Raw genomic sequence first — 11431 nt, forward strand, 5'->3', positions numbered from 1 at the left:
TGGGGTACATTAATCTTTTGGTATTTATCTACCCAATCCCAGACTGAGATTTTGCTCCTATGGGCCTTAGGTAACCTCCAGCAAGTTATTTCAATGGCTGTCTTGAAGTTAAGAAGTTATAATGAAATGATCTACCTGATGCTAATAAAGGCTTTAGAATGGTAAAAAACAAAACAAAACACTATTTATTAAATGAATGTCCACAGTCCCCAGTCTAGTCCAGTCTGCCATGATATCACGTCAACTGGTGTACCAGCCTCCAGTCTGATCTGTCTTGTCTCCAAGACAGTCCATTCCTCACACTGCAGAATTATCTTTTTAAAATTCAAATCTGATCAGCTCACTTTCTTTCTTAAAACCTTTTGATGGCATCCCTTTGCCTTTCTGATAAAGTCCAGAGTCCTTAACATGACAGCAAGGTGGCTGATCTTTGGCCCTGACTACCTGGCCACCTGTCTTTTTCCTCTAGTATCCTGGACTGCTTGGAGTTCTTAGCTGAAGCCAGTCTCTCACTTCAGGTCCTTGGGATATACTGACCCTCTGACTTGGATCCTCTTCCTAACCCCCATTTACAGGTCTCCAGTTGAGGGTCATCTCCTAGGGGAGCCTCCTCTGAACTCTCAGACTAGGTTAGCACCTTTAGGGTCCAGCTGCAACTCATCTCGGCTGGCATGCTCTTTATCCCCCCATATTTATTTATTTATTTTTGGCCATGCCGCAGGGCTTGTGGGAATCTCAGTTCCTTGACCATGAATTGAACCCGGGCCATGGCAGTGGAAGCCCAGAGTCCTACCCACTAGGCCACCAGGGAACCACCCCCGTATTTAATTTTTTTCTAATTTGTAAGAATAACTATTTAGTTTTCACCTATGAAATGAAGTTGCACCATTTAATTAGAGTAATAAAAATAGTTCTTTTAAAAATTTTAATCATAAACCTTGTAAACATGAAAAATAACCTTGAGCATACCACGCTTTTTGCTACTCGTTGTCCTGTTTCTTCCCATAACACTTTTTAGAACACTGTCTTCCTTTGCCTTCCACCTCAGTGTGTCTGTTAAGTTGCTTCAGTTGTGTCTGACTCTCTGTGATGCTATGGACTGTAGCCCGCCAGGCTCCTCTGTCCAAGGGATTCTCCAGGCAAGAATACTGGAGTGGGTTGCCATGCCCTCCTCCAGAGGATCTTCCTGACTAAGGGATCGAACCTACATCATTTTACATCTTCTGCATTGGCAGGCAGTTTCTTTACCACTAGCGCCACCTAAATTTCTCTTTCTCCAACTGCCTCTACAACTTTCTCTTTCCTGTTCTCCTGGTTTTTTTTTTTTTTTTTGTCTCATCCCTTAAATGTTGTTTTCTGTGTCATACTTTCTTTCTTTTTCTGTTTTTTTTTCCATTTATTTTTATTAGTTGGAGGCTAATTACTTTACAATATTGTAGTGGTTTTTGTCATACATTGACATGAATCAGCCATGGATTTACATGTATTCCCCATCCCTTTTCCCGCTAGGCTTCTCATGTATCCCCACTGTACTTAAAACATTCTGTTAAAGAATATATGACATTGTATGAAATGACTTTGATTCTGAATTCTCTCAAGGGCTGGAATTGGCTTAATCCTGAGAGGTCAGCCCAGTGCACTTTTGTTTTTGTACTCATCAAACCTGCACTGTGTGATGTCCAGCTCCATGAGGTCAGGGGCTATGTCTATCTTCTTTGCTAACATCCCGTATGCTAGGCACAGTGCCTTACAAGAGTGGCTCCTCAAAGAATATCTTTAAATAGATTAATGTATATGAATATAAAAATTCTAACCCACAATTTATTCTTATATCTTTTCCCTGGGATCAGCCCAAATTCTAGTTAGATCAGTAAAAATTTACTAGTCATTTGTCCTAACTGGCCTCTCTGCCTTCCATCTTGCTGCAGTCTGATAGACTGTAACCATAGTAACATTAAAAAAAGTTTGATTGTGTTCCCCTCCCCAAATCTCTTTACCTACAGAATATAGTCAAAGCTCCTCGGCTTGGGTTCAAGGCTTTGGCCCTGATCTCCTTTTTCAGACCTCTCTGAGTTTATTTATTAAGTGCTTATTATATGCCAAGCACTGGCCTGGTCACTGAGAAATTCACAGGCTAGTTGGGAAAACAGGTACATAGATTAATAGGGCATGATCAGCTCTATGAAAATAGTTTCAGACACTGGATTATAAAATGTTAGGCTTTTGCCTTCTGCAGGTTCACAAGTTCAGTCCAGAACTGCATAGGGTCACTACCAGCTACATTTCAAATGTTCCAACAGCCACATGAAGCTAGTGGCTATCATATTGGACCCCGGAGCATAGACCATTTCAATCATCCATGGAAGGAGTTACCTATGCTTCAAGGAGAGCAAGGAACATTCCCCATACACACAGGTTGCAGGTCTAGCTACAGGTCCCCCATCCTAATTCTCCCACTCTCACTGCTCCCCCAACCCCTGACACACACCTTGGCTGGGGTGTATTTTGAAGTACTACAGGCTCCCAAAAGATCATGCATGAAAATACTTTTGTAAATTATTAAGTGATTCATAATTGTGATATAATAAATAGGTTCAGTTCTTGTTTTTAATCACAGCTTTGGTCACTTCAAGCAAATTCTAGCTCTTTTGTTGAACTTCTCCCATCCCCCAAATTTATGTAAAAGGGTTATGAAAAGTAACTGTTACACACAGGCAGCATTTATGCCAGGTAAAACTCCAGATTTTACCTACCTTGATGCTTTTGCAAGCCATCCATCCAGGACCCCACTTCACCACCCACCTTTTCCTTTCACTCACTTTCCCTAGAAAGGAAGGACACGAGTTAAGATTTCCAAAACAACAAAACGTTTATTTTGAGATTTGAGAATAATGGGGAAATTTAAGTAATGGGAACTGGATCCTCATCGGGGTCTTCTGGGAAATCGGAAGCACCACCCTCTTCTGCAGCTCGGTGCTTCTCCAGTTTAGCAATCAATTCTTTCGCTGGATTGAAGACGCCATTGGTCTGCTGGTCACAGACATAGCAGCGCGGGGTGGTGCGGAAATGCTGCAGCGCGCAGCTCTCGCAGAAATAATGCCTGCACTTGGTGACAACTGGGTTTTGGAAGGTCTGGCGACAGATGAAACACTTGAATGGTATTTCCTCCTCATCGCTTCCCACTTCATAGTTTTCGTCCTCATAGACGCCATAGCGACCCTCATCAAGCTCGCGTTCGATCTGCCACCCGTGCTTGTAATCTGAACGGTCATGGAGGAATTTACAGCTGTCTCCGAAGCCACAAAAGCCCGTCTCCTTGTAGTCTTTACAAATGTCGGGCTGGTAATCCCAGCGCACGGTGGCCCGCAGATGCTCGGGAGCTCGGATGGGGCCCTTCCTCACCATTCCGGAGGAAGCATTGCCCATAGACGTATCCTTGGGTTTCATGTATTTCTGATAATTATTGATTCCCCGATAGATCTTGTCATCTTCCTTGCCCCTCAGCTCCTCCTGGATCTTCTGGCTGCGCTCAAAGATGGCTTGTGCGTCACGCTCCTTCTCTGTGTCTAGCTCGTAGACAGCAGTCGCCCCCATATCTTCCGGCCCCACGGGCTTCGCCGAGCGAGTGGACTTATAGACCACGCCGAGACTCTCGGGTTTGTTTTCCTCCTCCTCCTCGCTGCTCAGGTCGCCGTATGCCACCTTCTGTTTACCACTGCCACGGGTCTTCTGGATCATCGGATTGTGGACCGCTCGCTTCTTTTCCGGGCGAACCACAGTGTTCCCTTCGTCACTGCTGCTGCTGCTGTCTCCGGACTCCTGGTTGCAGATCGGGCGCTTTCTGCGGCCTGCAGCCACTTTTCGCCCAGGCTTTTTGAAAAGAAAGGTGCACACCTGGTCTGTCGTCTTTCCTGGGGAAAGTTGCTCTGCCATTTTTAGAGTCTTGAGGTCCGAAACGGCGATGATCTGCTGGCTGGCGCGGGGCTGGCTGGCGTTACTGCACGTCGGGCGCACGGCGGCGAGTTGACGCAAAATCTGCTGCAGAAAGAGGACTGCGGGAGTAGGGAGTGTGCGAGAGCAGGCAGTGTGCGAGAGCGCGGGCGCGCGCTCCTCTTGAGCCCTGCCGCGCCCCGTCGCTTCCTCTGGCGCTTACGTGACTGCGGCCCCACTCGCGCGCAGCCGCGGAGCTTACCCGGAAGAGCTCGAAGCCGGGTCACCTTTAAGGGACCTGGAAGGGAGTGTTTGGCCTCGGGAACGGCGTCGCGATGTGGTTCGAGGTTCTCCCCGGGATCGCTGTCATGGGCGTGTGCTTGTTCATCCCGGGAATGGCCACCGCGCGCATCCACAGGTTCAGTAACGGGGGCAAGGTAAGGCGGCTTCTCCGGCCCGGCGGCTGATTCCAGCGCTGCCGTTACGTAACGGATGGGGGCGTCGGGAGGCCCTTAGGACCCGGAGGCTCTCTCCGAGATGGGGAATACTGAGATCCGTTCTCGCCAGTTTTTTTTTTTTTTTTTTTTTTTGCCTAAAAACGTAGACTTGCGGAACGAAACCCGTCCGGAACCGTGTTCCACTTTAGTAAGGATTTAGTAAGATTACTGGGTGAAGCCAGGGCTGGAGGGTGGAGTAGAGACTGGGGGCTGGAAAGGTAGGAGATTAAAAGAGGTCAAGTCCAAATTCTTAGGCAGAGGAGAAAGAAAATGGAAAGTATTAGTCGCTCAGTCGTGCCCGACTCTTTGCAGTCCCATGGACTGTAGCCCGCCAGGCTCCACTGTCCATAGAATTCTCCAGGCAAGAATACTGGAGTGGGTTATCATTGCCTTCTCCAGGGGATCTTCCCGGCCTAGGGATCGAACCGGGGTCTCCTGAATTGCAGGCAGAGTCTTTACCGTCTGAACCACCAGTGAAGCCCTACCTAGGCAGAGGAGAGAGGCGTCAATTAGTCTTGCCTCCACCCCAAGTCTCCTTTCTGGCTGGATTTTGATTTTAATTTTTCGCATCCATATCTCGGTAGCTTCTCGTTTTTCACTTTTTCCTAAACTTGATTTAATTAGTTTTTTTTTGGGGGGGGCGGGGGGCTTGACAGGCTGTTTTCGAAATCTCAGTTCCTCGACCAGGGATTGAACCCGGGCAACTGGCTGTGAAAGCGCTGAGTCCTAATCACTGGACGGCCAGGGAATTCCCCTTAATTAGGTTTTTTTACCTTGACATTTTTTTTTTTACCCCCCACTTTCTCTTGCAAGCCTTTAGGAATTTAGCTCAAACTCCTGATTTTCACTTTAGGATTGTGATTTTTCTAACTAGTTCTTTACGTTAACTCTGAAGTATCAATGTATTTGGTTTCTGGTTTTGTGATCGTCTTTCACTTGTGACCTACCGCTGTTCTTTCATCCCAGCGTCCCCAAAAGGAACAAGTAGTCATGACTTAAAAAAAAAAAAAAGGAAAGAAAAAAAATGATGCTGGTTAAAACAGAATGTGTAAGAAGTCATGGTTACTGTCTTAATTTTAAAGTTTAGTGGTCCGATTTTATTTAAGATTCTGTCTTAATTTGGTTTTTATATGAGTGATGATTCCATTTTTCTGGAATGTCACTTATTAATTAAAGTTCTAATATCTTTCTATTGGCCCACTCACCTTTATAAACTGCAATAATGATTTCCTTTCATTGTAGGAAAAAAGGATTGCCCATTATTCATATCAGTGGTATATGATGGAAAGAGATAGGCGTGTCTCTGGAGTAAACCGTTACTATGTGTCAAAGGTAAGATGGCTCTGATGCTAGCCCACCTGTCAGGGTTGAGATGCATTCTGGTTAACGCTTTGCCAAAGGGCTTACAGCAGACTGGGAAAATGCAAATTAAAGTAGCACCTTTTACATACTAATGATCATCTTATTCTCTGCATTGTCTGCTTATATCCTTTCTTGTTCTGTTGTCTTTTTTCTTTTTGATTTATAGAGGTTCTTATTATACATTACAGATGTTAATCTTTTGTCTCTTTTATATGCGGCAAATATTTTTCTGTCTGCTGTCTTTTTTACTTTATCCTGGCTTTCATCAGATAGATTTTTAATATGGATGTTCTGTTTATCATAGTTTACATTGATACAAAGGACTTTCGTATCCAAGATTCTAAAAAATATTTCTACAGTTTCTCCAAATACAATTAACAATCCTTTCCCCTTTTTTACAGTTAGTACTCTGACCTGTCTACAGGTCATTTGGGGGTATAATGTGAAGCAAGGATTTAACTTTAGTTTATTCCAAGAAACAGCCAGTTGTCAGAATTATCTTATAGAACAGTCCATTTTTTTGTTTGTTTCAGATACCATTCTAGTAAACTAAATATCCATATATACATGGGCCTGTTTCACTAATGTACTCTTCTATACTCCATTGGTTTGCCAATTCATGCACCAGTACATTAAAGAGTTACTATAATTTGTATTTGATTGAATCACGAAATGATTTTTTTTTTTGTGGGGGTCAAAAATGGTCAAGCAGTAGCATTTTCATATGGTTCGGCCTAATAGTATGTTCTTATATGTTGTAGGAGTTTGTCCTCATTCTTTAAAAAGATTATTCCTGTAATAGAAACAGAATACCTGGATTGTGTTATTTTAACAACCTGGAAGAAATGCCATCACTGATGACACTTTTACTGTATAGTTTCTGAAGCATTTGGTTGTGAACTGAGTGTTATAGAATGGTCTTCCAAACAGTGTCATGCTTACAGGGCAAAAGTTCTAGAGGGGGTGAGTGGTCCCTGAACTTGACTCTACTACTTCCTGACTGACTTAAGCAAGGGACTTTTAACCTGGCTGAGCCTCCGTTGTTTTTTTTTTTTTTTTATTTTTTTCATTTGTAAAAAAGTAGAATAAGGCTAATCATCTCTTCCTGATGTTGGCTGTTGTTTTATAAAACAGTTTAAAGTGATATATTTGTTACTGTCAGAAAATGAAAACTAGGAATCATTACAGGTTCTGGGAGTCATTGTACATCTTTGAGAGGAACAGAATTCTCTCATTTTCCTTTTTAAACTGTTTTTCAGGGTTTGGAGAACATTGATTAAGGAAACGTTTTCCTGGTTGATGAAGAACAACTCAGTCATGCTCTTCTATCCCTGCTAGTAGATTATGCGGCATATTGTGTAGCATGCATTGTATTTTGTAGTGTATAATAAAAATAAAAAATCAGAGGTTTTCTTTACTTTTTAAAATAGTACTACCCAAGATCAAGACATCTACCCGATATAGCATTATCACTTAAAAAAAACTAGAAGGCAACCGAGGCTTGTAAAATTATAGCTGTAATATACACCAAGCACCAATAACTGCCCAGCGCATTATGTGTCACAAAGGTAGTTCCTACTCTTGTAGTAGATACTAAAATATTGGAAAACAGTGTTTCTTCGGAGATTGATAGAAGAATACAGAAAAAGTAGTACTTTTTTCCTCTTTCCTTTTCTGGGTGAATCCCTATATGCTTAAAATTCCAGACTGCACCTTCATCGTCCGTGCACCCTGTATCCTCATATGGTAGTCACTTAAGTGTTGATTCTTATTTTAGCTTATTATGTAGAGCAGCAACAATGATTATGTTTATTAAAATGAATGTATTTGAAATAAAGAATTGCATGTCCAGTGCTAAAGGTAACCAGATAATATTAAGATCTGAAAAGGTGTAACTACTGTGAAGAAGGTGATAATCCGTGTGTATAGATCAACACCCCAGGTGACCAGGGAACCTCTAGGTGAGAAAATTAAGTTACCTTTCTTCTCCATCTTTTATCCGGTGCTTCCCAGGTGGTAAAGAATCCACCTGCCAATGCAGGAGATGCAGGTTCAATCCCCAGGTCAGGAAGATCCCCTGGAGAAGGTAATGGCTGCTGCTGCTGCTAAGTCGCTTCAGTCGTGTCCGACTCTGTTTGACCCCATAGACAGCAGCCCACCGGGCTCCCCCGTCCCTGGAATTCTCCAGGCAAGAACACTGGAGTGGGTTGCCATTTCCTTCTCCAGTGCATGAAAGTGAAAAGTGAAAGTGAAGTTGCTCAGTCGTGCCTGACTCTTAGCGACCCCAAGGACTGCAGCCTACCAGGCTCCTCCGTCCATGGGATTTTCCAGGCAAGAGTACTGGAGTGGGGTGCCATTGCTTCGAAGGGAGCAGCCCGTGTTTCTCTTGATTTTGTGAAAGTGCAGTTAGCCAGAAGGGTTTTCTTACAGCAGCTCTGACAGATGTGATCTGGCTACTGACCTCAGATTCACTACTCACCTGCTTTTAAGGCCAGTTGAAAGGACGTTTGGTTGACGATGCCATTCATTTGGTTTTATTACCTTTTTGATTGAAGTACAGTTGATGTACAATATGATATGTTTCATGTATACACAAAGTGATTCACAATTTTTAAAGGTTATACTCAATTTATAGTTATAAAATATGGGCTATATTCCTTGTCCTGTACAAGGCATCCTTGTAGCTGATTTTATACAAATGGTTTTATTCTTTATCTTTAATTTTTAAAATAGATACCATACATAGCTCAAAAATCCAACAATAGAAGTTATTCAGTGAAAAGACTTTGTTCCAGTTCCCTGCCCATCACCTACCCCACTGTCACACTACCCTGAAGGGTTTCTGTGCACGTAGAAAAATAAACACATGTTCTTCTGTCTTCTGTGATGGTAACACTTGACACATATTTTACCTCTGTCACTTGTTTGGAAGAATGGTTCTTTGAAATTATATTTACCAGGCTGCCATCATTATTTCTAGGGTCAAATGAAATTGTCACTAGGAAAAGACTTTGAAAAAGGTTAGAGGAAGCCATACGCTTTCAGAAGGGAGGGGAAGACGATGGCTCTACCCTTTGTTTGGGAAACACTTAAGTGAAATATTTGTGGGGAAAAAAAGACAGTGGACAAAAGTTTGGAGACGGGCTCACCATCTTCCGGGGAGTCTGGGGAGATGCTACTGCCATCTAGTGGCCAGAGGCCGGCAACGCTCCTCAACAGCCTGAGCGCAGGGGCTGGCCCTCCCAGAGAGGTTTTAGAAGTCCATGATGACATCAACACTGCTGAGACTGAGAAACCCTGAAAACAGCCAGGTCTCCATCAAGCAACATGGCTTCTTCCTCCTGTTCCTCGTCCTTTTTTCATTCAAGTTCGGATCCCAGATTCTCCCTCGTGTGTGCATGCTAAGTTGCTCCAGTTGTGTCCCACTCTGCAATGCCCGGGGCTGTAACCCACCAGGCTCCTCCGTCCATGGGATTCTCCAGGCAAGAATACTGGAGTGGGTTGCCATACCGTCCTCCAGGGGATCTTCCCCACCCAGGGATTGAACCTGCGTCTCTTTACGTCTCTTGCATTGGCAGGTGGGTTCTTGACCACTAGCATCACTTGAGAAGCCCGGGTTCTCCCTCCGCTCATCTGTAAACCTGAACTGTATCCCATCCTCGGAGACTTTTGTTTTCCCACAGGTGTATCCCAGCTCACCACGAGTGACACATCTCAGGTGGAGAAGGGCAAAGAACAAACCGTTTCTTTTCCGAAAGACTGTGGAGACTGGGAACACGGAGGGTACCAGCACATCAGGAGGCTCTGCCCCCTGTCAGCTGTGTGACCTCAGGCAAGTCACTTCACTACTCTGAGCCTCAGATCTCCTATCTTTTAAGGGAGGATGGTCGGCGCTCTGCACCCATCCCTGGGTATCTCTGGCTATCAGGACATCGTGTCTGTGGAGTAGTTTGTAACTGGATGGCCTTGTGCCTGTGGAAGCTGTCTAGTCTGCCCCCAGCTCCCCGAAAGTCACCCAAATGTGGTGTCGGGAGGACCCTCAGACCCAGTGTGTAACCAGGAGTAGGCAGTGGCAGCAGTCTTGGCTTCTCTCTTGGAACCAGTGATTACAGTCTGGGGGTTCACAGAACACTGCAGCAAAGATGGTACTAACCTTGATAAGGACACGAATTGCTCTGAAGTTGTGTTCTGAAAGAGAGAAAGATGCAATTTTCCTGCCATTGTGTGAACCCAGGTCCTGGTTTACCCCTCAAGGTAGATGCTGCCTGCTCTGTTTCAGGGGAAGGTGGTGACTGGATGGGACTGAAGCTGGTCGTCCTCAGCAGGAAACTTCGGGGTGAGGGGGAGACTTAAACATCACTTGGTTTTCAAGATTTCACATCATTCTGATGCTTTTGTGACCTGAGAACTCAAAATTATTCTACTACACTTTTGTACTTTCACACTTTTGTGACACACAAGACATATGGAACGATTATAGAGGTTTTTCTTTCCCAAGTGTGTTGATGCAGATTTTGTGTGTCTAAAGACATTGACTTCCCTGGTGGCTAAGCTGGTAAAGCATTCGCTTGCAAGGTGGGAGACCTGGGTTCGATCCCTGGGTTGGGAAGATCCCCTGGAGAAGGGAATGGCTACCCACTCCAGTATTCTGGCCTGGAGAATTCCATGGACTGTGTAGTCCATGGGGTCGCAAAGAATTGATCATGATTGAGTGACTTTCACTTTGAAAGACACTAGCATTCAACTTCTTGATTTGAGTCTCTGTGTGCTGGTATAATGCTGCCTTCCTCCCCCCGCCACATCCACATACTCCTGACCAAATAGCTCACCTCTGAGGTTGGCATACTCAGGAATGCTTTTTTTGGGATATGCTCTTCTTATGCTTCCCAGATGGAGCTGGAGTAGAGTCTGAGCTGGGGAGGAGAATGTTCTTAGGACCTTCACAGTTTGGTGCACGGTTGAGAAAAGAAAAGATGAGGACATTTCTGGGAAAAATCAATCCAAGGCTATGTTTGCATAATCTTTCATCGTTAAAGGTTTCTTTGGTATATTTGTGTGTCCTCTGTGTCTGATGCTTCTGGCCACCCCCAAAGTCTCTTTGGCAATAAAGAGCCAAATCACCAGTTTGGGGATTTCCACAAATCTTGACTGAGGACTAAAGATCTAATTGTTCTTTTCAGGGCATCACTGAGAAAATGGCCTAGCAGATCTGACTTGTGTTAACCCATGTAAATACTGCTTTATTTGTTTGCAGACATTTTGTTTCATCTGTTGTTTTGTTTCGTAGCAGGTGTCTTCCTCAATTCCAGAAAACTTGGAGAAATCAATTATATGGGTTAGAGGGTGGTCGGGAAATAAAATTTACAAACAAGTATGCAATTTCTTTTTTTAACTTTTTAATTTTTGGCTTAAATGGGTCTTCGTTGTGGCAAGCAGGGGCTACTGTCTAGTTGAAGTGCACAAGCTTTCATTGCAGTGGCTTCTCTTGTTGTAGAGCATAGGCTCTGGGGCACACGGGCTTCAGTAGTTGCAGCATGAAGGCTCAGTAGTGGTGGCTTGCAGGCTTAGTTGCTCCGTAGCCTGTGGAATCTTCCTGGACCAGGAATCAAACCCATGTCCCCTGCATTAGCAGGGGGATTCTT

The 11431-nt window shown here is 44.2% G+C and overlaps 2 protein-coding genes and 1 pseudogene across 2 annotated transcripts; 2 read left to right on the forward strand and 1 right to left on the reverse strand.

Moving 5' to 3' along the window:
- Positions 1-601, forward strand: part of LOC122435737 — a 20144-nt pseudogene extending 19543 nt beyond the window's left edge.
- A 2243-nt stretch (positions 602-2844) lies between these two features.
- On the reverse strand, positions 2845-4135 carry RNF113A (ring finger protein 113A). Its single transcript, XM_043459341.1, has one exon. The coding sequence runs from the start codon at positions 3931-3933 to the stop codon at positions 2902-2904; it is 1032 nt and encodes a 343-aa protein (XP_043315276.1). The 5' UTR covers positions 3934-4135; the 3' UTR covers positions 2845-2901.
- A 98-nt stretch (positions 4136-4233) lies between these two features.
- Positions 4234-7622, forward strand: NDUFA1 (NADH:ubiquinone oxidoreductase subunit A1). The gene is made up of 3 exons (XM_043459342.1): positions 4234-4367; positions 5670-5759; positions 7049-7622. Exons 1-3 carry the CDS (start codon positions 4266-4268, stop codon positions 7067-7069), a joined length of 213 nt encoding a protein of 70 aa, XP_043315277.1. The 5' UTR covers positions 4234-4265; the 3' UTR covers positions 7070-7622.
- Positions 7623-11431: the final 3809 nt, after the last annotated feature.

Source organism: Cervus canadensis, chromosome X (assembly GCF_019320065.1).
Source record: "Cervus canadensis isolate Bull #8, Minnesota chromosome X, ASM1932006v1, whole genome shotgun sequence".
Classification (NCBI taxonomy): domain Eukaryota; kingdom Metazoa; phylum Chordata; class Mammalia; order Artiodactyla; family Cervidae; genus Cervus; species Cervus canadensis.

What these genes read in the sequence shown, in the direction of transcription:
- RNF113A (XM_043459341.1), bottom strand. Translation starts at nt 3,933, where the DNA reads ATGGCAGAGCAACTTTCCCCAGGAAAGACGACAGACCAGGTGTGCACC.
- NDUFA1 (XM_043459342.1), top strand. Translation starts at nt 4,266, where the DNA reads ATGTGGTTCGAGGTTCTCCCCGGGATCGCTGTCATGGGCGTGTGCTTG. An exon ending in GGTTCAGTAACGGGGGCAAG is followed by an intron (nt 4,368 to 5,669) that starts GTAAGGCGGCTT and finishes CTTTCATTGTAG; the next exon opens with GAAAAAAGGATTGCCCATTA. An exon ending in ACCGTTACTATGTGTCAAAG is followed by an intron (nt 5,760 to 7,048) that starts GTAAGATGGCTC and finishes ACTGTTTTTCAG; the next exon opens with GGTTTGGAGAACATTGATTA.